At 36.1% G+C, this 27208-nt stretch overlaps 1 protein-coding gene and 1 long non-coding RNA gene across 3 annotated transcripts; both read left to right on the top strand.

Annotated features, from left to right (window-relative positions):
* Positions 1-258: 258 nt before the first annotated feature.
* Positions 259-6730, top strand: LOC136970881 (nose resistant to fluoxetine protein 6-like). Its single transcript, XM_067265387.1, has 15 exons — positions 259-754; positions 2922-3154; positions 3257-3371; positions 3436-3523; positions 3603-3706; positions 3776-3946; positions 4019-4112; positions 4174-4266; positions 4338-4503; positions 4568-4647; positions 4733-4855; positions 4933-5053; positions 5126-5312; positions 6080-6222; positions 6293-6730. Exons 1-15 carry the CDS (start codon positions 439-441, stop codon positions 6527-6529), a joined length of 2271 nt encoding a protein of 756 aa, XP_067121488.1. The 5' UTR covers positions 259-438; the 3' UTR covers positions 6530-6730.
* Positions 6731-8075: 1345 nt separating this feature from the next.
* On the top strand, positions 8076-22658 carry LOC136970919 (uncharacterized). Of its 2 annotated transcripts, none has more exons than XR_010880062.1 (2): positions 8076-8139; positions 22054-22658. It is a non-coding gene; the product is annotated as an uncharacterized lncRNA (long non-coding RNA). The 2 variants fall into 2 exon arrangements; XR_010880061.1 differs by lacking the exon at positions 8076-8139 and adding an exon at positions 16163-16227.
* The last annotated feature ends 4550 nt before the right edge of the window (positions 22659-27208 follow it).

Below are 27208 nucleotides of genomic sequence, written 5' to 3'. Positions count from 1 at the left end.
AGTGTATTAATTGCAAATTCGCACGCCACGTTCGATGCGGTAACTTCAAAAAGAAAGATTTTAAAATTCGTCATAATGAAAACGATACGCAACAATTAAAATGTTTGCCTTCCGTAATTACGTCAGTTTTAACAGATGATAACACAAAAAACCGACACAAGAGGCGCTTTTAATTCCTCAACAAATTATTTTATGTATATTTATAATTAGAATTTTTTTAAAAATACAAAAAAAATCGAATTTATTTCTCGGTTAAATAGCCTATAAATGTAAAGAATTGGGTTAACAAGTGAAAACTTTTTTCCCTCCCGCTTGTTTCTGTCGCGAATCACGTGGCTGCAAATGCATGCAAGGGGATTATGGGTAATGGAGTTTGAATAAAAATATCGGACAGAAAATGAGACTTATAGAAAAGTGGGTTATACCATTCCATCGACGATGAAAGTAGGAAAATTTGCTAATTTCCTGATACTATTGTTGAGTTTACGACTTTCAAACGCAAACAATGGCACCTACGATTTCGGTATGCCAGATAAGTCGGTTACAGAAGAAGAAGAAAAGGAGAAAGGCGATGACAAACAGGTGTGGAAGAAATTCAAGGACAGGAGCCAAGAATTCGTCAACAATTTAATTCGACAGTCGCTCCCTGTTATGATAAGAGTCAACTCCGATTCCAAGATGTCTCGCGAGTGCAGCACGGCCTTCTATCAGCTGACATTTGGACTGCAGAACATGAAGAGTTGGGCCATGAGGAGTAAGTTTTCTTACGTAATACTTAATGATTATTTAATGCCTAAAAGGATACAGGTTGTCAAAATATGAAAAGTCTTGTGGAGCAGACAGACCTATTTTCAGGGGACAAACTGTAGAAAGGTGATTGAAAGAAGTCTTAATCACAAGAACTGTGTGATTTTTAAGGGTTGTATTTGAAAAAGGGCATTAAGGGCACTTGAGGGATAATAATAAAAAATTTCAGCGGTTGGGGGTTAGAAAGGAGGAATTTTAGGTTTTTGAATGGATGAAAAACATTTAACTTTATTTTTAACCATTATGATACGTACCCAGTTGTTTAAAATAGGAGTAAAAGTGTGTATAATCTTGGTTTTCGTGGTTTTATAAGGTTTAAGGGTGAAAAAATTGAACCTGAATAAGAACTTGCCCCGACAACTTAATTGCAAGCGTTAGTAGTGGTCACATACATAACCTACTCCCATTTTTACTCACGAGATTTGTCTTCCATAGCTTTAATTGTCCATCTAGGAATTTGCTCTTAGCGTAAGAGGGACCAAACAATTCATAAAATGCATAAACACTCCCTACAGATCGACAGTGGTGTGACGAAATTATTTTTTATCTTTTGACTCAAGTAAAAATATTTCCTTCTCGTGTCAATTCGAACTAAGATCAATCACTAAGAAGCCAACTTCTGGGTTGACAAACCGAAATTCTACACGAGGAAACATTTACACTAAAGCGAAGTACCGTTATTTCGAGGTTTTCAGTGGTGCGTAATTTATCTGTCTCCCACGGTGTTGCATAATTTAGCCGCTCGAGCGTGCAGGAAGATCGCCACTTGCATACCCAGCCACGCCACTTTTCCATTTACGTTTAAGGAAAGGAAAATGTAACGTTTTCGCTTTTTATACTTCGAAAATACGCCAATTTCTCGATATAAAGTCGGTATTTATGTAAATTAAGTCGCGTTTTAGCGCTAAGTGTTCTTCTAGAGTTACCCAAAAGTGGATATTGCGTTTTGTTCGTCGACCTCGATTTTTTGCGGGAATTAAAAGAAGGTCTGTGACCTCTAATGTAGGAAAGGCCCTTCAGCGTTTATACGCGACACAGACCTACTTCTACCTCGAGTACGGTTACAGATCGCAGGTATACACCTCCTAAGGGATCAATAAACTCGGATGTATTGCCGTAAGAACTTAAAATAGTTCTTCCTTTCATTTTGATACGACTTCCTACTTTGATAAATAACCCACTTTCCTTCTCTGTGTTATCGCTAATACGTAATAAATATGCAGAAATTTCGATCGTAGATGACGACCTAATTTCGTTTAGAACGTCGATTTGCAGTTCTGTCCACATGAAATTTGCAGCAAGGTAGCCAGACACGCGTGCTGTGCCCCGCGTGTCACTGTGCTTAGTGTTTTAACGACCCACTTTCACTGAATGCCCCTCTTTACTGTGTCTATTTACTTTTGCTTTAAGTACTCTTCTGACGATTTAATTAAATTGCACCACTCCCCGAAGGATCTTCGACAATCCTTCGGTACACACTCTACTAATTCCTGAAGGATTTTCGACCATCTTTCATTTAAAACCGTAATTCCTGAAGGGTATCGTATTGTAAACCGTTGGATACCATGACAACTTGCTTAAATTGTAATTCACTCAGAACGCTAGCAAAGTACCCCGATATAACAAAAATCTCGAATTATTTCCGCTTTCTTAAAAAAGTAGACGTAAAATTTGATATATTACATCGTCGATCGGGTTGCTTTTTTAGATTTATGGGTCGATTAGCCAAACCACTTAAATCGAGATTTTTTAGAGGGGGAGAAGTTAATGCACGTGAGGCTGGGTTAGTGAAGTCTCCGTCATTTATCTCCGTTAAAGGAATGTCTTCATAAAGTGAAAAACTCCCGCTACGATTTAGGTCATTAACCTTTGCCCCGTCGCTTTAACAAAGTAGTTCGTTGCTCCTTAATAACTAAATATAATTCACTCGACAGTAATTATATTGCAGCACGTTTTAATTTTGTTTATATAATGCTTAAGACGATCAATTTTAAATTAAAATCCAAGGAAAAAGCCATTTTCTTTCACTAAATTTGATCTGAAAACGAATATCCATCTGTCACCAGAAATTGTGCTAATTTATACGATTCTCACGATGCTATTTCCGGTTTCAGTGTTGGATTCTTCCGGTCGACCCCCGGCCGGTGTTCTGGATGGTTCCTTTGTAGATTACGGTGATTATGACGAGTGCCTTAACGTGGTGGTCAAGGACGAACGTCAGAACGAGGAGAAGTTTCGAGGTCATTACTGTCGTATCAACATCCACCCGTTGCTACCCAAAAAAGTCCCTCGTCTGACCCACAACACTCCCGTTTTGGATTTTAGTAACTTCACTAAAAGAGATTCGGTCAGTATCTCGACTGAGGTTATTTAATTTTGGCACCTGACTTATGCCAAAATTGAGGAACTGGTGGTACACCAGCTGATATTCTTACCCCATTTTATTTAGGTGTTAAGAGACATTGCTAAAAATGGTCCCATGTTCTATTTACTTTGGTTTCAATATGGGCTCTGTGTACCCTCCCTTTGCACAGAAAAAGACATTCAGGAAGTGATGAACGTAGGTAAGTGACACTTGTTCTTATTGAATATAAACCCGCATAAGTGTCTAATAACAAAACTTTTCAGCTCTAAAAGAGTCTCCCATGGTACCGGAAGTGGTCAACTGTCAGAAGAAAGAACCTATCGCATTTTCTACCACTCAATTAATTATCACGTGAGCAATTTTTGAATTTTATACCCGTCTTTCACTCCTACGAAGAAACTCGCTCTGACCATTTCTTTCTATTGTTTAGAGGAATATTTTCCGGTCTGGGCCTCCTCTTGATCTTAGCCACCATTTTTGACGTCATCAAAAGAAGAGGAAAAGCCACAGAAGGGAAGGACATATCGGAACCGAGTAAGTAAATCGACACTCGTTTAATCTCCCCTCCTCTCTCTCGATTTTCTTATTTTTTTTATTACTTAGATAAATTGCACGATTGCATTCTTGCATTCTCCCTTTGGACCAACTGGAAGAAGTTGTTAGATACCAAACCCTCCACCGATAATCTGGGAGTAATTAATGGACTCAGGTGTCTAACCATGACGTGGATCGTCCTCATCCACACTTATGGTTTCATTAACAGATACGCAATGGGTAGGTTGCTAATTTTAAGGCATTTCTTTCACTCCTATTTTACGACTTATTCTTGAAAACTTTTGGTTTCAGCTAGACTTCAAGAAATGAAGAATTCGTTAGATGAGATCCCTTTCCAAATCATTTCAAATTCTTGGCTTTCTGTCGACACCTTCTTCCTCATCGGGTGGGTAATACTTCCTACTGTTTATCCTTATCCCTATCCATACTTATACATTGTTTTACAGAGGTGTGGTAGTAACGCACAGCACTCTAAAGTCCATGGATAAGACAAATGGAAGCCTAAACGTCATCCGTCACGCTGTTCGTAGATATTGGAGGCAAGTGATACGTGAATTTTGACCTTCCACCTAGTCTTTTCGCCAATCTAACGATGTATTTACTTATCCAGGTTGACTCCTCCTGTAGCTGCAGCATTAGGTTTCATTCTTCTCTTCCCCCTGTTTGGTTCGGGTCCAGCTTGGCCCGAAGAAATTATAGGAGAGGCAAACAAGTGCAAGAAAAGGTGGTGGGGACCGTTGTTCGGAGTCAATACCTGGGTCAATAAGAACGATATGGTAAATATGACAAATTAACTAGCAATAGGATGTATACCGAACTTGACAATTATTATTTTTACAGTGTATGTACCATACTTGGTACGTTTCTGCCGATTTACACTACTATTTGGCAGCACCCTTCATTCTAATTCCTCTATACAAGTAAGTTTGTGTAGAATATTTTTATTTTCTTTGAAATTTGTGAAATTATTTGCGTGTGTTCAAAGTTGGTATCATTTATCTTCAGATGGAAAACTTTGGGGTTGATATTAATCATCCTCTTCACTCTTGCCTCCATGGTAACCACAGCAGTAATCACCGCTTTGCACGATTATTATCCAACAATTCTCTATTTATTACCCGACGAAGAGTGAGTAATAACATTTCTACACACTACCACTCGCGATTTTACGTGTTGAAATTAATTTATAAACACTTTTTCAACAGTTTCACAATAGAAATGTTAGACCAAGTCTATTCCAAACCCTACACCCACGTGGGATCTTATTGCGCCGGGATGTTGATAGGTTACTTAATCTTGCGTCATCGCGATCATAAGTTAAAGCCCGTAAGTATGTCGCTCCGTTAAATCCATCATTTTTATAACAATTTCTTTACGACTCGACTCCTCCTCCCGCAGATTTATCAACTTTTGGGGTGGATCGCCGCCATTGCATGCAACTTTGGCATCTTGTTCGGAACGTATAATTGGAGCAGAGGATATTTACCAGACACTGCCACAGCTGTGATATATGCTGCAGTACACAGAACGGGTTGGGCACTGACGGTGGGGTGGCTGGTATTCATATGCGCCACGGGACACGGAGGTAAGTACAGATAAATTGAAACCCGCACGAAAAATGACCGTGTACTTTCAAAACAATTTTTGAATTATTAATATAACAGAAAATATGGCTCAAGAATACGTAAACATGCACAAACAACACTATTTTATTAATTGTAATTAATTCTGCGCAATTAACAAGGCCGCCATTTTGTTCTTTCTTTGATAAATTTTCATTAAAATTTACAATGACAAATTCAAATATTTTGACCCTAAACTGTCGCCATTTTGTTTCACAATGGCGTAGGAAAGCGTTGTAAGTTTCTTTTGTTTAATGTAAATGTAGCTCCTATGGGGTCATGTAGGGTGGGTACATGGAAGCGAGTCACGCATCTGTCCATGGACATGGGTTTATGACTCACTCTATTTACTGGATCACTAATTATCTTTATAAAGTTACGCAATAAAGAGCCGTCCGGGAGAAAAATAATTAAACAAGTAACAATGAAAATAAATCCCGAAGATCTTCGTTAGATAAACCCCAAAAGAATTCTTCAGGGAGCTTCATTAAAAGTAAAAACTACTAAAGAAGTGCACTCTTCTGTTAGGAAATTCGAAAGTTAATAGGATAAAATTCGGACAGGCGAACAGACAGCTTAAAGTATTCTAAGTGAATATTCTCCATTCTTAAAGAACTCTCTCTAGATTCGAAAATAGTCGTTCATCTTCGCCTGTGATAAATTACAACTCGTGTTTGGCGAACAGAAAGGTAATTAATAATGCCAAGAATTACTCTTTTTTCTCAAACAGGTATACTGAATAGATTTATGTCGTGGAAACCCTTCCTCCCTCTAAGTCGCCTGTGTTACTGTGTTTATCTAATTCACTTCCTGGCTCTCAATTTACGCAACGGATTTCGACGTCAGAGGTTTTTCTTCTCCCATTTCGACTTTGTAAGTTCTCCAAATTATTATTTTAACCCCCTTAACATCACCATTTACAGACATTTCCTACTGTTTTCAGGTGTACGAATTTTTCGGTAATCTCCTGATGTCGACTGTCATGGCGGTCATGGCTTATTTAGCATTTGAAGCACCCTTTTCGGCGCTGGATTCGATTATATTTCCCAAACCAAAGCCAAATTTCCCTAAAACAGTAGAAATACCTAAAATTCGCACCATATCCGACTCTAAGGGTGGACTGCGCATGAATGGAATCAATGGGCGCATCACTTCCATCCCCGATTCGACCTGCCTTTGAGTTAAAGAAAGCCGCCACCAGATGGAGCCATGTAAAAAGTATTTTAATTTTTTCACCAAGGATGTCCATGGTTTTTATCAAATTCATGTTGTGTTCGTTTGTATGTCTGTCCCACTTGTATTATATGAAGTGTACAAATGTGTGTCACGCCATTTTGATATCGAGTTGTGTAAGAAATTACTTTTAATTAAATATATTTAAATTTAAATCCTAAATTAATGATAAAATATCGGTAGAAAGCGATATTTTGGAAATTAAGTGATTTATAACCTCCATTTTCCACATTTTATCGATTAAAACGAGGAAAAAATCGAGTGAAACAGCAACAGAACGGCAACAAAATGATGATTAATGTATCTGATACTGCTTTATCTATCGAAAATATCTTCGCAGTTCGTGTCGGTATCGGGAAAATTCGCCAAATATTCATTTATAAATTGAAAATCGAGAATATTTCCACCCCCGTTTCACGTTTCTACAGATTTTTGCGATAAAGAATGGAGCCACGTGTTACTCTCCTCCTCGTTCTCTCCATGGCGCACGAGCGAAGGCGATAAATTCTTCAAATTTTACTGCAAAGATAAAATAGAACGATGCTTAAAATTTTCAAAATGATAGTGCGAAGAGGAAGTACAATAAGTTAAATAATTGTCAAAATCGTTACCAGCGTAACTTAATAATAACTGTACTGCAAACCGGTGACGCTATACTTACTGTTGCTGATAGCGTAACACAGTCTGGTTACGCTCAGTTGAATAGTAACGCTTCAAAAACATCGTAACATATATTCTCAGTATGTTTTTAGATTCGGGATCGGGCCCAGTTGTTTCGGGCGCTAAAATTTAAGTAGCCGCGATTTGGTTTCACTTCGTAACACGTGAATGTTACGAGTTACGCGAAAGTCGCGTTTAGATGCCTGGCATGGCTTCGGAAACATCGGAACTAATCTCCAGTTTGGATCCGCATTGTGATGTTGCATCATTTCGACAGCTGAACGTAATCACAATTTAGGGAGCACTTCATCCAGAACTGGGGGGCCAACACGAGATCTCATCTGAATCTCTGATCCATATTATTGTTTAAATACTTACTATCAATTGTAAGTGTTTTGTACTGTACAAAGTGAATTGAGAGCGCAGTTAAGCGTGACCTTTAACCTTTAAAAGGTGCCGGTAGTAGGTCAGTTACAAGCGACAAGAAATCACCTCTATTACTATAATATGCAGTAATTGACGGCCGGATGGCCGAGCGGTAAAGGTGGCAGCCTACTGCTCTGGGGGACCCGGGATCGAATCCGAACGGGTCGAATAATCCCCAGGAATTTTTCGGGGGGTGGTCCGTTCGGATATGTCGGGTCCCGTCCCTCACCACCCGGTCGCCCCATTGTGGGCCTGGCCGAACCCATAATGGGCCTACTAAAAGAGGCCCTCTTAGTGCCCACAGGGCGGAAAGAGTTAAAAAAAAAAAAAAATATGCAGTAATTTTCAAATTACTTTTTGCGTGTGCAAAGCGAAAGATGTCGCTTTGTACAGTGTAAACTACACCTCGTCACTAAGCGTCACCCAGTAGTTTATCACGAAACCGGTAGAATACGGAACTCACTTAACCAAGTAAGTTGTGTCTTTTAATTGTCTCATAATTTCGGTTTGATTCGAACCCTCCACCAACGCGACCCAAAGAGAGTCTTTCGTGACCCTTTTTTTAAATGTCTCCATCGATTTAAGTGTTGCGCTTAAAAGTAAAAGTTGTGCGATACGTCACGTGTTATTTACGAGCATAAATGCATTCGATCACGTGGTGCGAAGGCGTCGTCGATTATTTATATAAACGGCTATTAAATGACGTTACACGTACTTTTTTGTGACGTATTTTAGCATATTATGCATATAAGAAGAAATTGGTTTAATAAACACAAGTTATGCGCTGTAATAGGCAAAGACTGCTCTGGATAGGATCCGAACTCATTCCTTCATATTTCTAGCTATGCCATAAACATAGATTATTCCGATATGGTTAGAACATCTTAAGACGTGGGTTCGAATCCAAAAATCTAAACTTTTATTCAGAGTTGTAGTTAGTTTATATTTAAGCAATTAAGTGATCGTTTCGGGCTCCTTGAATGTGGGACTCCTTATATTTAATGTTCAATTGTGTTAACTTGGGCTCCAAGCCATCGCTTGGAGCCCAAATTAACATAATAGTATATAGGTTAAAGGGTAATTCGCCGTTGACCTGGATTAAAAAGAACTGCCCAGCACGAATCAGAATTAACGTCCTAAATCACAGATTATTCTATGATTTATAGGTTAAAACGTATTTAGACGTGGGTTCGGATCCAATATGGACAGTTTTTCATTCACTGCCCTCTTTATAAAGTAATTATTTTATAAACAAATAAAGCGATCAGCGATCACTTCGGGCCCTTCGGCTATTGTGTTTACTATTCAATTATGTCGAATGTACTAATTAGAGCAAACTTGGCATAATTCGTGGAATAACCTTTAATTTAGAGTATTGACAGTTATTGAAAGACATAGGTTCGGATCTGGGAAAAGTTTTTTCATAACCAGGAGAAGGACTCACTCGAAACACAAATTGAAATAATTGAGTATTAAACGGAACATTTGGGGAGCCCGAAATTAACGGACCCCTAAGGCCTTCGATACCGATTCACAATGTATAAACGGCATCTACACTGTATTCATTGTGACGTTACGTTACGCAAAGTAACGTAGATATTCGAACAGACCGTTATGAGAGAGGAAGTTTTTTTTTTAAGTGGAGAGAGCGAAGCGAAACGATTTTTATGAAGACGTAGAGTGCCTGTTTGCTCCCAACACCCCCTTTAAAGAGCCGTAATTTAAAGAAAATGGAGTCAGATGGAAGGATAAGAGGCTATTTAACTAATCGGAAAATAGCAGTTACTATTTATTTTCGTCTAATTGGCGGGTTGACGTTACAAAGGATTCTCCTCCAGCAAAATATACTCTTTGTTTCGATAATCGAATTTGATGACGATAAAATGCCTTCATTTTCTCCCTTCGTAACAATTGGAAAATGGAATGTCAACCTCTTAAATGCCCATTTTTTGAGCTTTCATTTTCCTATTTCATCCCTCGATATTTCTTTTTCTGTACACATTTTAATGACTAATCAAATTATTACTCGGATATTCTCGATTTAACGCCGAGTAAATCATTAGGTCTGGCAAAGTCAGATGTACCTTTCTCACGGGACAGATGCCCGAAAAATGGACACTACGTACGCGAAAACTATAAGACCCAATGGGGCATCACTTACTCGTGGAGATGCCCAGGTTGTATATATGATATAACCTGTCCTGCGGATATATATGTAAGCTATATCTCGCGGGAGCGATGCCCAACATCATATGATATTAAGTTACTCCTGGCATATTTTAAAAGGCATCTCTTCCGCATCGTCAAATGCTATAGATTCCTCTAAAGGGGCATTAATACTTAAAGACAGAAGTGGCAGGTTTGGTCCAACTACGAAAAAAATATAATTCTAATTCGTATTTCTTTTGGAACCTACGAGGAAGTGATGTTTATTTATACGCGAACTCGATCCAAAATGCCGAATTAATTTGTAATTAAGTCAAAATTAAAGGGGTAATTTGTAACAATGTAATGGAAATAAACAACGGATTTAATGAATATTGTCTATTTTATATTTAAAAAGGGACCTCGGCCGAAAAACGAGCGTTATAACCTGTTACGTCGCTCCGTCGTTAACTCGAAATTTATGTAAGATGGCGCCGATTGCGCGATAAGCATTAACGAGTAGACGTTAATTTTATAAATAAAACAATATACACGCGTTTTTTTCGTTTGTTAGTACTTAAATTGTCCGCCGTTAAAAAGTTTTGTGGATGCCATTTTCATCTATAGCTCTGGCTTTTAATTAAGGCGTTTTAATTAATTTATTCCGACTGTTAAAAAGTAGCCCAAATTTTTATTTTTGGTTAAAAAGTCTATTTTCTAAGGCCAGAAATTAATTAAAATAGACAATATAATAGCCAATTTTGTAATTTTTGGCTGTTTTTTAATGCGAATTTCAAAGAGAAAGTGCACGGAAGCGCCTTCAATAAGCGTAAAGTCCAATTTTTTTTGGCAGTAGGTCCAAACACGCAGCCAAGCTCGAACGGTAGGTAGGATGTAAGAGGATTTATTCCGAGTATAATCCGCAAAAAATATTTTGTTCCCTTAAAAGTGTGCTAAACATAAGTTTTGGTGTAGCAGGTGGCGGGTGGGTTGTTTATCGCGCGACCAAAGAGATGTGGAAAGTAGTATAACAAGGGGAAGGATGACACTCGGTAATTTAATAATAGAGTCGCCACTACAATCGATAAGCAAAAATACTTCCAAAGCTTCGCTTCATCCGGCGATTTCTTGTCCCGTGCCACTTCCGGTTTCGTATCCGATTTCGGAATTCTTAATTGAATAAACTCTAACGTTACGGCTTCGTCCCTTTTTTGGTTTTTGTGTTTTTTTTTTTTTTTTAATCGTTTATCTTCAATTAGTTTCTATAATTGTTCCGTCTTCCCCTCTTCAAGCGTTCCCCATTTTAGTTCCAACTAAATTAATACTCATTTATTGAGCGGCAGGAGAATGCGAGTGGGTGATGAGTATTTTTGGCACTCCCGTCAGAGGGAAGTAACGTTATATTAAAGATTTAGCTGTAAAAGGTGAAGTTTAGCTTGGTATAAAGGAAGTTTTTTCTATTATGTTTTTAAAATTTTGAGTCTAAAACTTGATAGAAAACATCCCCGAAAGTTCTGGTAATTGTCAATGGCATTAAGGAGCAAACAATGTAAAAATTCATTGTTTACGTCGTCGAAAGGATGAATTTCGGTTTTTCTTTATTAAAATTCTACATTTTATTAAGTATGACAGTTTATTTCGTAATAAATTTTAATTATGAACGTTTTTACTCGCTTTAATTCTGTAATTTTCTTTAATTTTTATGCATTTCTACTTTGCACCGAGCTAAGACAACGCTTCGGAAAGTTGCATCGCGTGATGAAATATCGTTTGTAAGATTAATATTATTTTACAGAAGCTAAATAATAACACAGCAGTCTAAAGAATAGAATTTTATAAATGTTACTTCTCTTAATTTCGAATTTTCGGAATGTTAGAGCATTCGTGTCGCCACGGCGCACGAAAGAGGCATCATGGCGGAGGTTTACGTTACCTCTCTACAATCACAAGTGCTTGGATAAAGAAATAATTCTTTTTATGTGTAAATGAGTTATTTGCATTATTTAATTAATACATAATTTGTTTTAACTACTCTGGCGTGTCGCGTCACGTACTATAGTATTTAAAACGTGGCTTTGAAATGGCGAATTGAATGAAAAATATTATATTTTTCTAACGAATGAAGGTTTATAATTGGTAGAGCGTGACAGACAGACAGTAAAGCAACAGGGCATGTAGAAAATGCATTCATTCGTTAAACAGAATTAAATTGCGCGGCTAAATATGTAAATTTTTACAAAAATAAATATTGAATATCTAGAAATAGTTTACAGGATTCAAAGATCCGTGATGATAATTGGATAAATATCTGTTTATGCTTCATCTCGAACCAATCACGGAAGAGTTATTACTAATTTTATGGCCCTTGTTGTTTTTCTGATATTATGTAAGATAAAGGACAACGAACGACTTTTATCTCTAATTTCTCAGGTGTCGTAAAAGTGACAGATCTTTACCTGTAACTTTTCTTCTTACAAGTTAGAAAAAGTGTTCACCTGATCAACTGATATTATAATTGATTATATATAATTATAATTGTTACATTCAGAACTCTAATTATTGAACACTATTATTCGATAATCACTACAACTTCTGGAAATGGCTTCTTTTGACCCTAAGCAAAATGCATTTTGAAAAATCTGTAGTGTTTAAACACTTTAAATCTCAGTTTTTGGAGCATTTTTTCATTCAAGATGGCGATTTTTGATATTTTTTTCATATAAAAATACGTATCAATAATCAAGCAAACAGCACCAAAGATTGTTTTCGGGTCTTCGTAAAGTCGACACTCAAAATTAATCACAAAAATCGCAGGGTTTTGCTTTTATTTAGTCATAATACCCGAATTTCTTCATTTCCTTTAGCGTCTAGAATAGTTCCATAACCATTGCGGTAATGGCAAACTTTTGAATTACATTTTATATTTAAAAAAATCAAATTTGTTCAGAAGTATTTAAAGTATATAAAACTAAAATATTAAAAACTTTAAATTTTAGTATAATGAAAACGAATGTAAGTTTTAAAATTTTTGAAAATTAAATTAAAACCTCATCCTTATATCAGAATCTATAGCGCGGAATAATGGCGGTTTATAACATAAACAAAATTATTTGTAATTTAAAATTGTTTACGTATTAATATCATAAAATTAAATTCAAACGAATTAAAGTTTATATCGAGTGGAAACACTCAAAGTTTTATTATTCAAAAAATAAAAATTTAAATAGTACGATATAAAATTACGCTAGGTGAAGTTAAGTCGTTTAGAAAAAATATGGCAAATAAAAAAGTATATTTGATTTTGTAAAGAAAAATGCTAATTAAGAATTATATTTTTATAAAATAAATAATTAAAATTACAGAAAAATAAAAAGTAAATAATAAAATTTGAGCAGTTTACACAAAAATACAGCGAAAATTTATCTTGAATTATAAAATACGGTAATGGCAGACGTCGCTTTAAAAATTATAAAATAATGGATTTAAAAGAAAAATATAGCCTAATTCTGGGTATAAATTTTACTTTAAAACTTTATAAAATATGATATTAATTTTTCCATTTTATACGAAATTTAACTGATTATATTTTAATTATACATTCGCAACTAGTTACGATCTTTATGATACGATAATGCGGGACCATAGAATCAATGCATATATAACAATAAATATCCACTAATCTATGGAATAATTATAGATTTAATATAGCTATAATAATTTATATATATACTTGTATAAATTATAATAACTATAGAGCAAATGTATAATGCTATCGCTATTTAAGTCATACAGTAGATATCGATGGCATGCATCCTCGAACGGTAGATCGCGGGCAACATTTACCATTATAATAAAATCACTGGCTAGAAAGGTTGGAAAACACCGTAAGCGCTGGCATACAAATGTGATACGAACCCACGACTCGATGGATGTACTTTTAGAATATAAACCCCGTTTTAGCGTGGGGAAGATGCCCGGCTTTAAGGATTTAAACACCCATTTTGGGGGCGTTTAAAATCCTGGTTGAAGTGTCCATCTTACCCCCATTTCTGGGGTAAGATGACGCAAAATCTCGATTGCTCTTATGGAAGAAAGGAGTGTAAGAGTAAAATATAACCCATACTTAGCCAAAAATCCTGGTGTCAGACAAACAACTCATTTGTAATCTTGCAAATTGACAGGATTTCTTCCGGGTGTGTGTCTTGTGTTCTTCTATGTGTCAGCAATAAATCTTCAAAATTATCGACGAGTGTGACGTAGTAACAATGACATTTCGAATAAACCAGGCACACGTCCTGACATACGTACAGACACAAGAGCAATTCCATTAATTACTTGGTATTCTCGCGATTTATACGCGCAAATTCGAGTTTTATGCTCTCGTTCGGGTGTTAAAACTTTGTTTTAATCGTTAATATCGTAGGGTAGAGAGAACAGCGAGTAACCCCCTCTGCTACTAACTCGATTTAAACTGTGCGTTAGTTATTTTATGAGTGATATTAAAAGTTTACGCATTCGTTTCCATCTATTAATCTCTTTCCCGAAGTTCTCCGTCGGATTGGGTCCGAACCCATGCCGGGGAGGATGAAGGATGCTTGGGGAAATCGCGTAGTGTTTTTGCAATTTATGGCGGCGAGAGGTGTTGCAAAAATCCCCGAGACTTTTTTTCGCTAGGTTGAAAAATGGCACGTGCTGGAACGTCTGAGGGTAGAGATGTGCGGTGGAGACGGCCGCCGGCCAAACAATGAAGCACGTTTAATGGGTCGATACCGTGTTTAATAAATAGCGCCTTTGTCTGGCTCACAAAGACCCTTGTTTGCCTTGTACGCGCTCGTCGCCGGGGAATGTGGACTACTTGTTTACACTGTGTACCTTACTCCACGTGATAATCTAATGCAAAGAGATCCGTCACACGAGATTTTTCCTCAAAGTGCACCTTTAAATAACTCGATTTGACCCGCGTTTGGCATTCCGGGGTAAGATGACTGCACCCTAATATGTCACATTAACCAATTTCGTGCTAAACGATCGTCAAGCGCAAAGAAACTTTACGTACATAATGCGAAACAACGAGCTTTGACCATCGGAATGTGGGGTGGACCTTAGAGACGCGTTTGTCACCCAAGTCCCGGGATAGAATTTTTGAACGACTCCCTCAGGAAGACAAATGACGGGTTCGTTTAATAAAAGGAGGGGTTGTATGCTTTAAAGAGTGGGAAGACTTCGGGGAAGCGCATAACGTGGGCATTGGACAAGAAAGGATAACAGTAATTAGGATAAGTAACATTACAGTCGATAATTTTTGCATGACAATTAGACAAACAGACTTACAGATGTATTCTAGTCGTTGAAAGATGCACGACTTTCCGGTAAAGATTAATCTCAGAGGTTGTTCCGGAGGAGAAATCTCTCGTTACATCTTGTACGCACGATTTCGCTCTGTTACTATATTTTGTATAATCTTTCCGTTACTCTCTTCGTTACGCCATCTAAAATATCGAACGAACTGTAGAATGCTCCTACAAGAAACATCGACAAGCTTCTATACAGGTATTTTTTCCCGTATTAATTATTGAAATTTTGAGATTTTAGCCCGTTGTTCTTGTGTAACAGGTTATACGGCAGGTATATTGAGGGAAATACTGAGAAAAGTCTCAAAACGTATGTAAAAACTCGATTTTGCCGGTCCTCTATGGATTAGGAGAAAAGCCTGTAACATGGGGAGATGTAAGAAAACTTTATAACATTTCGAAATATAGAGATAACCCTCCTAACATGCTTTATAACGTACATAATATACGAATTATACGGTGTGAAAACCTGTGGCATTCGGACGAGTAAACTTTAGAGAAGATTTACCAGCCGCACATTTCCAATCGATAACGTTTTCGGAAGCGATCGTAACCGAATGCGTAACAATATACAATTAATGCAACGATTATCCAGCGTAACTTAAGTTAATATTTAGAACAAGGTAAAGGGAGGACAAGTTGCTGCAGTTATCCAAAGATGGTGGTAATTAATGAAGTGTTCTGGCCGTCCGTCACCGTCTAGCGGGTGAAAAATGAGACTGTCAATCGACTGACGTCACGCTGTTGGGCGATAACGAACGACAACGATAAATAACGAGTGGGTGTGCAAAAAACACAAGCAAAACAAAGAAGACCTTTGTTTTAAATAGGCGAAATTTCATTCTATTGCGCGGAGACTTAAAAAGAAGAGGGGTCGGAAGTAATCGGAAGAGAGGCGTTACTGGTAGAGGAAAGGCACGCCCCGAAATCTGGATAGGCACGCCCACCGGATACTAACCACCCCGGGTTATTTTCCCAGCGGTTTTCTAGAAGATAATCGGGAAGATAACGGAACGCTCCAACTCCCATTCTTCCTTCATCCTCCGATCTCCAGAAGTTTTGGGTGAGTGCTGTTGCTCTGTCTCGCGCTCTTTTCGATCCTGTTTTACCGGATAAAATGCGTTTTACTAGCCCGTGCGAAAACCCCTTAACTACGCCATTGGCGCTATATCCGAGTTAATTTAGTTTCGGGTCGAAGCTTTTTGAAAAATTCACACGGCGGAGGCGATAACCGAGATTGGATATCGGGAGGGGAATGAATAAAATATAGCTGCGGGTGACCTTTAAAATATTTATATCTTTAGAAATTGTCGCTTTGTTAAGTGGACTCTTCGCTCGTGTACTACGCGTTGAAAAACTATTCTAGGAATTCAATAGTTTCTCTTACCTTCTCGGAGTCCTCATCCTTCAACCTCTCGAAAGTAAGAAGACTCCTCGAGTGATGGAGTTAAGCGTATATGATAGAGACACTTAACCCGAGAAGAAACATTCCCCAATTTCCCTGTAAGTGAAAGAAGAAAATACCTAAAAAGCTATTCATTTCGACATTTTCTCCTTCTTCGAGGAATGGGAGAGATAAATGCTTTCTTGTAAAAGAGGAGCGTGCTTTTGTTTTCACTCCATGGAAGACATTTTTTTCTTTAGAATGAAGATAAATTTTCTTCCATGAAGAATTCTTCCTTCTGTAGTTGAGTTCTTCCATAAAGTTAGAAGGGGAAAGAGGAGAGGAAGTTCTTTTGAATCCAAAGATGATGACTATTAGCCTAATTTTTGAGGAACCGCAATTGTATCTGAAGCATCTTTGTTACGTCTGAAACTCGTGGAGATAGTTTGCCAGCTTTTAAAGTTACGAAACTGTTGGGGGATGGAGTTCTATGACGTCTCTCCGAATCACCTCGTAACTTCTCTATTGTAGAGAATTTGGGAGTTGAGAATGTGTCCTATAATTTCCGAACTCTTCTATAAATGTTCGATGAACAAAGGATATAATCTGTTGTTTGTAACATAAAGTGTTTTTTTGTTTTTATTTTGATGGGAGGACAGGTGGGTGAATCGCGATCGACCGAAGAGGAACCGATCGTTGCAAGTTATGTTATTTTCTCACTTCTCGTAAGGAAAATAGGAAAAAGGTTGTATTTTTCCTATTTGTCATCGTTTGTTTACCTTGGCGACTTTATATTATCTGTGGTTTAATTTTTAATCTTCTAATTACGTGGCGCGGTTATCTGTCCGAACGTTATTCTCTCCAGAAATACATCTTTAATTACGTCACATCCGGCCATTTGTGCCCTTCTTAAATCCACAGGAGGCTTCCAATTAGAGAAAGAACGAAGGATTGAAATATTATAAGATGTAGCCTGTGGAGAAGGGCAGGTGATACTCTCAATCACTCCATCCTAAAGTGAAGTTGATGCAGATGGGTGTATAAAATACATATCCAGATCTCCTTTATAATGATTAGAGGGATGCTAAAGACGTTTTGATAAATAAAAAAGACAAAAATAATGTCGTTTTACCGAATTCAGGAATCCTACAACGGATACGGACCCTATTGGGTGCTGGGAATAGGTGTCGATTGTTATTTCTTATTAAGGATTCTTCAGTAAAAGCCTTAAACTTCTCGATTGATCGCAAGACCTTTCACGGTATTTTCTCCCTTATATCTTTTTATTCCAAAGCTGATACTTCTCGTCCCTTCCACGGGAAGGGGCCTAAACAAATTCTATACTTGTGCGTAACAGCTTTAGTCCCTCCCGTAATCGAAGCAATTTGAATTTATCCCCGACCTTAAACGCGTCACAATACATTTCCAGATTCCCTATTTAGAAGCACAATACGAGGGAATCCGCAATTCCCCCACTTTCCCGTTGATTATAACCTTATGTCGCACGTGTCTGCATTCTGCGTAACCGAAGTGACACAAATCACCCTCGTCCGAGTCGGAAGTTACGCGATTAGATCCGACTCTAATTCGATCAACGATAATGTTATTAAGTTAAGAGGATCGTCTCGGAATCATAACGTCATCGTTCTCTGCCCTTTACTCCATCTTTTTTCCCCGGTTTCTCGCACAATTAACTCAATTAACTCCGCGTGAAACGTGTTTAAAAACGTGTAAATTCCGAATTGTTGTTCCGGTTTGCCGAAAGAAAACAATGTAAACCGAACTTCCTCTCCTTTACATTAACTAACTTCTATCGTCTCTTCATTTAATTCCTTCATCTAATTAACTCTTTGAGTGCTTCTCTTCGGCCGATCGTGTTCTTAGAAATGGTATTAAATGGCCATTATTCTTTTAATCCGTCTAAAAGTCAAACTTTTGTGACTTTTCTAAGAAAAAAATCACATAATTTTGGATATATCCGCCATTTTTTTAATCGTCAAACAGGGTAAAATAGGTAGACGATGGATGGCGTCTGGTTCGAAAAACCAGGAATTTTTCGATAGTGGTCTATTGGGCCCAGTCTCTCACCGCTCGGCTCCATTGTGGGCCTGGCAGAACCCCCAATAGAGGCCCTTTTACTGCCCATAGAGATTAGAGTTTAAAAAAATACTTGGATGCATGATGGAGGCGTATCTTCCTACAATAGAGCCGAAATTTGTAATTTAAATCACGGTGTATTTAGTAATATAACTTAATTTATCCAAAAGTAAGTTTATCTGTTGCGTACTGAAGTCATCAGTAGCTGGCATAAGTTATGTAATTTCTAATGCCGTTATGAAACCTCCATTGTTCTTGGTGATTGTTTATGCCCAGTTTATTATTCTATTGTTCAATTCGGATGAGTCTCACTCCAAAGTTTTGTTTTGAAGCCGGCTTCTATGTTCAACATATCCTCCTCCTTTATGGACGTTTTCAAAATCCTTGTTATAATTTCCAAGGCTTTCTTCCATTTTACATTTAAATCGACGTCATTTACTAATTTAATTTCGTCTGTGACGGATTTTAATATGCTCTCGAAGGATTTATTTTTCGTTCCTACTTTTCCGATGGCTCTTCCTAAATCAAGACTCACTCGTGCATCGGGAAGAGCCATCTAGACAATAGAAGCATGAATTTCTCTAGGTGCTCTCTCTCTTGTATCAGGAGCATTGTAATACACGAATACTTTGGAGAGGTACAATAGGTTCTTCCCAACGTATAGTGGAAATTCATGCATTAGGAAGAGCCATCTGTCCAGTAGGCAGCTTTTTTAGTGGCTTTTCAGAAATTTTATACAGAAGCACAAATGTATGTTTTACTGTACTTAATTACAGATACATTTAACGATCTTAGCACCATAAAAATATATGCAATTCGATCAGGAGTCCTTCTAAAAAGATTGGGAATAACCATTTATAAGAGTTCCTGAACGTACTGAATGAAAATTTTTCTGCATTTTCCAATAGATTAGTAATTTTCGGGGATATAGATAAGTAACACGAGGTCTAGAACACATTTCTAGAGAATAATGTTTAATTAAGTTTTGTAGTCCGTTACGCTGTAGTCAGGTAACATATTTTACAATATGAATTTTAGCGATATTTCTGTCCGTCAAACTAAAATTATCATTTGAAATCTATGAAAAGAATTTAAAGCGATATTTTATTACAGAAAGGTAATAAAATTGAGTAAAATGTGAGGCTGCTAGTGAAAACGGATGAGATATCTAGTTAGAAACACGAACAAATCACCTTACTCTATAAGAAACAACACAATATCGCCTATAAATACTGTACACTCGCATTATTTATTTACAATGTTTACTGAGATCTTATATAATAATTTATCCACGAGTTGCCAACTTTAAACGAACATTTCTAAGTCGAAAAGGTATAAAATACTTCATTAATACCATACAGCTCCTTGTTTAATTGAATACATTTTACTCGTCTGTCTGTAACTCGATACAGTAGTAGTAATATTGGAAACACAAATATAGTGTACACGTAACTATTTATTCGCTTATTTTAATATATTGTTCCAAATTTATTGAAATATTGCACTAAATTATACGATTAGCCAATAAGAATGTATGGAACATTCTTGCCATATTGCCAGTGAAGTGAATACTTTACTTGGCTTCAATTTAAATAGTGACGGTTACATTTAACCCGGAAAATTCCACGTGGCCAGCACGGATGAGATACGAACCCGCGACCTCGGCACGTGGATAAATCCACCAACCAGTGTTTAGTAGTTATATCCACCCGGATACTGTGGGAGAAAATAATAAGGAATTTATCCTATAAATACAATAGAATTTATTTTAACTTTTAGCATTTCAGACTGTTCTATAAATTATTTTCATTGGTAGAAGAGAGAACTCCGAGTCAAAATTCGATCGAGTACATAAATTGCCACGTGAAGAGGTAAAGGGCGTGTTGTAAACGTGGCAATTTCTTAAACGTTATGTGAGAAATGTCTAAAAAAGTGCGAAGTAATGGGATCGATTTATTCTCCATTTCATTTGTTTTCTAACTCTGTGACGCATCTAGTATATTGCCCTAGAAAAATCCTATATATATTAATCGTCATAAATTCACATTTGCGTTAAATTAAATTAAATGGTGGCCGAATGTGTCTAGTAAATGTATGCTTTCTGTAATTCACTGGTTGCAGAATGTAAGATGACGAATGCCGGAGAAATAAGCATTGTATTTACCATTGGATAATGGTAAATGAAGAACTAATTCTTGTAAATTTCTTCGTAACGATGTATAAAATCCGCATCAAAACACGAAAGTGTGGACATTCCTCTGTGGAATTAATTCTAAAGAATGTTTATTCCTACTCTCACACCTCCCCTAAAAGTGGGCACGATGTTTACATCTTTCATTTACAAAATTAGAATTTTATACAGTGAGAAAGTAATCTTTAAAGAGGCACGCTTCTTCCAAAATTCTTCGTGTATTGTACTTCTTCATCTCTTGGGCAGGCATTTTTTTCATTTGATAAATTCTGCACAATTGTTCCGATTTCTTATTGCTCTATGTTCTACCGTTGGCTGTATAAGTCTGAAATATTGTCCGTCTGTCATGTTTTACATCTCAAGAGCTATCTTTAATTTTAGAGTAGTTTAAAATACATGAAAAATAGTTTCGTCTTGCATCTGGAATGAAAAATGGCGCATTTTAAGAAACCAGAAATGATTAAGAAGAAGACAAATTAAACATTAAATAGGTAAATTTAATTAATCATTTTTAATTAGATAATTACACAAAAGTTGGCATACGTTCTACAGGCATATTTATATAAATGAAATAGATCTATCGGCCATTTTCCTCGTTAACTATTATTATTTTTGATTTTTATAATACTTTTATAAGAATTGAATCAATTATTCATGAATATTACTCAGTGGGGAAATCACTTTCTTCAAATCTAATAAAGACGACTCGTTTTTATAGGTATATGAAGTGTTCCATTAAAAATAACAATCCCGAACGCCACATTATTGTTATTTAATTATGTGGATCGCCACTTTGAATTATTAATCTAAGTTTTTCTCGTGTAAAACTTTGCGGCTTGATGGGTTTTTGATTTTCATAGTGGATTGCTCCATCGCAGATTATCAAATTTCAAATTTAATGATTCCATTATTACAGAAATAAATTCTACATAAAACTATTGTTTCGAAGTTTAACACATTACACTATCGATTTTTTAAAGTTCTGGATGCTTTTCTCTTTATTATCGCATTGATTAAAGTTTCATTCGAAAGACCGGTTCACACTGCGACTTTCAGTTTCTGGTAAGAAAAATGCTTGCACCGAAATCAAGTTTCTCTCGATAACTGTCGCCGGTATCGCGCGATTTGTGTTTCCGGTTGCAGAATGTGGTCGCGCGACGCGAGTTGCACAGTGCGAATCGCGTTTGAAGCAAGACGATTTTCTTTGTTTCTTTCAGGATGCCGAGAATGAGAGCATTGATGATAAGCCTGTTGATTGTTCAGACGGCGGCCAAGCCTTCCGAATCCAGGCACCGGTTGCTTCCGAGCATCTACGTCCTGGGATGGAAAGAGGGTGATGGAGATCAGGCCTCCACTGAAGTGGTACCCACCAACTTACTGACGGAGCTGTTGAAGAGATCGTATGGCACCTGGTACGCAGCCGGCCCTTCTGACGGATCTGTGCCGTTTAAAGAAAGACAGACGAGAAAATTTCCAGAGGTGGACTCGCGGGGGTTTCACGAGGACATATTCGACGAGGGTTTCGGCAATTGGTCGCCCATGAAACGTTTCTGAAAGTTTGTTTCTCTGTTTAATCTTTCAAAATGCCAAAGCTGTTACTCCCAAAGGCCTCCTCGAGACAACCGTGCCAATTTTTAGTCTTCCCGAGGATCCTCCTAACAATATAAAAAGTGGAATTCTTTTGTCGGGCATTAACGAGTCTCGCCATCTTTGACTTAAATCTTTGTTTCTTTGGACCGATGTAAACTATATGAAAGAGGCAAGTGTGAGAGAGTTTATTTTCGATTCTACCAAGCATATAAAACGATATTTTACAGCTTTATTTACTTTTTTCCTTCTCGTCTTTCACGAGGTCCTCGCGTCAAAAGACCCGCTTCTTAACGTTAACTACTCTGCTATTGCGAATCGTTACATCGCAGGTCTGTCGATCACTTTTCAGACATTATTTGGCGCATTAACAAATCCATGTACTCGATGCAACAATACTAACAAGTGTCGTGCTACTTGGAGATTTAAATAATTATTTTATTTAGTCAAGAATCCATTTAAATCCACGATTTTATCGTCGAAACAAACCAAAGTTACCAGTCCTTCTGGTAATGATTATTCTTACCGAAATGGCGCTAGTGCGGCTCATTTTTAAATTCAGATAATGCAGTTCTCTGATTGGTTGAAAAGTAATCCAATTACCCGAGTTTTTCTAAATAATCCAAGCGTTAATTAGATATTAAATCTTCTAGTATTAGCCTTCTTATGACACAGAATACTCGCTTTTCTTTTGTATTATATAGCAGAATACAACACCATAAATGGCAAATGTAGGGTCCGAACAACTAGAGTTGATATTGAATTTAAAGTCTAAGCTTTTAACCCAAATTTATAATACACGTGGTTCTTAAATTTAATTATATTCGCTACACTCAACTCTAAAAGAATAAACAAGACTGGAGGCTGTGAAACTATTTGTATCAAAGATACAAATAGTTTCACAGTAACATAACAATAACAGAAATACAAAGTACCCAGTAACATAAATACGCCTTTTATGCCACTAAAGGTGGCATAAAAGGCGTAAATTTTGTATTCCCACACCACTTTAAATATATTTTCTCATTTGTTGCACTTGGCATCTTTGTAAGAAAGGCTGGCATTACATTTTAAGGCCCTGCCCTTAATTTAAATGCCCGTAAAAGTATACAAGACTGCTCGAATCTTTGTTTAATGTACTCGTTGTTCTTCAATTTAACTAAATGAATTTTTCTCGATATTTAAACCAGGCCACATTACATTATTTAATTAAATAAAATGACATTAAATTTAGATGAATTTAGCCTACAAAAGAGAAGTTGCAGCTGATAAAATGCGGAATAAATTCAGACGTATCGCATTTACTTACAGAATTATCCGAAATTAATCTTTCATCTGGCAACAATATTATCAAATTATGAATAAAACTAAAACAAGAATAAAAATAAATCATGATTAACAACTAAATACGAGAGTGAAGTTTTGTCGACGCCATTTTGTAAATATTTTATTAACCGACAACGGCGAATAAACTTAGTTAATATTTAAATTTATCGACATCACTACTATTTTATTCGCCATTATCTTGTATTAAGCGGAACGAAAATACTTATTTCTTCAAAGAATAATTTAACTCTCTTTCCTCCAGGAAAATAATAGTAGACTGAAGGCCCGAAAAGGCTCAATTTGTGTGCTTTATATAGATTTCTTTTAAAACGGAAACCAACCGATTATATGTTTACGTTCTTGTATAATGCTCACCCCTTCAATTTTATATTATTGCAAATCTTTTTTCCTCACTTCTTTGATCATTTTAAAGAAATAAATAGACAGAAATCTCAAATTTATTGATTTTTGTACTTGTTCCTTTGCTACTTTTGGACTACACAATGAATTTTCTACAAGGAATATGAAAGAACACTATCACAATAACAATTATATAAAGATTTCGACAATTATTTTCTGTTATAGAATAGATTTTTACACTGATTATTTGGCTATTTAAGTACAAAAAAAAAAAAAAATTAAATTACTTTTATTCGAGAGATAATTCATAAATCCTTTACTCGACTCTACACGATAGCCATCACACCTGAAATTGATAATAGACTAGTCTATAACACGTACAAGTTAGTTTATTGTATATTCTAGAGTGCACGGACTATATAAGTAAACTATAGAAATGATGACGTTGTTTCTCGTTAATTTGCTCCTCAATTTGTTTTTATACCAAGATTTTCTTACCTAAAAGGTGATTTTTTAATCTTTAGTGTGATTAACGAATTAAAATAACTTTAAAAAATACCGAATTGAGGCATTAAAGTTTAGAAAAATGGAGGAGGACGGAATTGTTTCTATACTTTGAAGTATTTCACAGCTCGCTTCTCGTTAACAATTCAATAATACGATTAAAAAACTACTTTTGAACCAAATTAAGACGATTTTTAGTTATTTTGAGCCGAAATTGTGGACAGATTGGCTTTTTATTACGTTATATATAAACCAGCATCTTCTGTGACGTTTTAGTTTAATATTTACCTTATTTAGAGGAGTAACAAACGCTTTCTCTGCAACATGCCTTTCAGCATTAAAGTCGAAATGACAAAAGCCAGAAAATATAATTACCGTCGCATATTATTAAGCTTATGCTAATCGATTGTATTAAAATACTTTTCACGTTTCGCATGTTTATAAATTTCTTTATAGACAAATACCTCGAATTAACACTCTGTATTTTACACAAGGAATATTTAAAGACGTTACTTAATCTTCGTTAAGAATAAGCGCAAAAATTACATTAAAAATTAAATTCTTATAAAGATAAACCAAAATTGCAGTTACCTACTTGCCCACAGAAAGTAGAAACTGACAACACGATTTAATAAATAATATTAATGAAAGACACCCAACTTTGCTGATTTCTTATGCAAATAGGATTGCATCAATGATTATTCATTTATACAGAGTTACAACATTGAATAATCACTCTATTTGCTTAAGATATTATTTAAGTTCATCCGTCAGACCCACTTCTAGAATTCTTCAAGAAAAATTCTACGTATTAAACTCTGTTACGATTGGAAAAAAATGGCTCCCATATAAAATCCACGATTCCAAGAGGAATTTTATGCGTGGATTGCCTGGTGTTGAGCGCAATCCATCGAATTTCGGAGTTTCTGTGGCTTCAACTTAAAAGAAACACAGGAAAAAGTTAGAAATAATGAAAAATATTCAGGCAAATTGTAAAGAAACTCATTAATAGAATGTTACAAAATCGATAAACGTGGTAACTACAAAGATAGAAGAAGAGTCATATTCAATATCATCGATGACGCTGACACGATAATAAAATTTGCATTCGTTTCGTTAAAGATCCAAACAAATTCTATCAGGCGCCTATTTTCTAATTAAATAGTCCTTTAACGGATTTATATAATTGATTCAATTATAGATGTAAGGGAAATTATTCTAGAATTAATAAGAAATTCATCATTGACGCGCGGGGGTCACGCTTAAACCCTCCGAGATTTTTGATGATATTAATGATAAAATCGAAGAAGAAAGAAGTCGTTACGTTCGTGTGTCTGTCCGTCCGTAGGAACGTCACCATTTTTGTGGCGCGCAAGAGAAGAAATGAAGAGGTCAAAAGCGGCTTATCGATGTTTCTGTTGTGGCCAACTTCTCTACAATTAATTTATCGCGCTCTTCTCTTATACAGAGAAATGTTAGCTTTGTAAATTAATTTTTTATACTATAAAATATAATATTTCGGGACAATAACGTGTAATTTATTATTCATTACTGTAAACATTTACTTTAATTTATCACGAATTACGATAATTTATTATAGAAAACTTTCTAATGACGTTTAACACGAGGGGGTAGAAAATGCAAATTTCTTTTCCATCCTGTATTTTAAATGGAGTAATTTTATCTAATTAAAAAAAAATCCAAAATAAATTTTAATTTAGAATTAATTTAATTGTGTGTAATTAAATTTCATTTATTTTCCTCTCTTTTATTTCAGAATATTAATTTCATTTGTCTATCGATTATTATCTGTAATTTAATATAAAATCTTCTGATAATAAAAAGAACGCAAATATACGTTTATATTTTCTAAAAAGAATGATAATTAATTTCTAGAATTGATCTTACTTTCCTGCTCTGGGGCATCCTAAATCAAATCCAGGCTGTGGTAAACCTCGAGAACTTTCTGGAGAATGGTCCATCCGGATATTTCGGGCCTATTGTGGGCCTGCATTAACCCAGCCTCTTCCTTTCTATAGGCGCTAGAAGGCTCTTTTCGTGAACAATCCGCGTGAAAAATACCCTTTTAGTGCCCACAGGGGGGAAAGTTCGAAAAAGTTTACAAGATTTTTTACAAGATTTTCTACTTTTTCCAGAAAAAGAATTGTAGATTTCTACATGAAACTTTTCTAAAATAGAGAGGAAATAACACAGTAGAAAACACGCGCATAAAATAGAATGTTTTCAATAGAAAATACAAGAAGTTTTCTGTGATTTTTAAAGGTAATTTCTTAATAAAACTCAATCCTCACTGTTTATATTTTTAAATAAATGTATAGCACGTGCAGGTGTTATCATCGAAACATTTTGGATTAAATTAATTTCTGGGAAATCGAAACGCATTTTGCATAAAAATGAATCGTCATCGTAAAAATAATTACAGACATTCTAACAAATATTTAATTTAACTAAACATGCGCCATATGCAATCCACCGAGCAATTACTGAATAACAATATTATTATTAATTTCGAGAAGTTGTTATTTGTCATCGTGTTTACAATCGAAATAACTCGACATTCCCATCACGAAATGC

Source organism: Centruroides vittatus, unplaced genomic scaffold (genome assembly GCF_030686945.1).
Source record: "Centruroides vittatus isolate TY-2023 unplaced genomic scaffold, ASM3068694v2 contig_221, whole genome shotgun sequence".
NCBI lineage: Eukaryota > Metazoa > Arthropoda > Arachnida > Scorpiones > Buthidae > Centruroides > Centruroides vittatus.
The sequence above is the reverse complement of the archived record's forward strand: the minus strand, read 5'-3'. Positions and strand labels throughout refer to the sequence as shown.

What these genes read in the sequence shown, in the direction of transcription:
- LOC136970881 (XM_067265387.1), top strand. Translation starts at nt 439, where the DNA reads ATGAAAGTAGGAAAATTTGCTAATTTCCTGATACTATTGTTGAGTTTA. An exon ending in GAAGAGTTGGGCCATGAGGA is followed by an intron (nt 755 to 2,921) that starts GTAAGTTTTCTT and finishes TTCCGGTTTCAG; the next exon opens with TGTTGGATTCTTCCGGTCGA. An exon ending in GCGATCATAAGTTAAAGCCC is followed by an intron (nt 5,054 to 5,125) that starts GTAAGTATGTCG and finishes CTCCTCCCGCAG; the next exon opens with ATTTATCAACTTTTGGGGTG.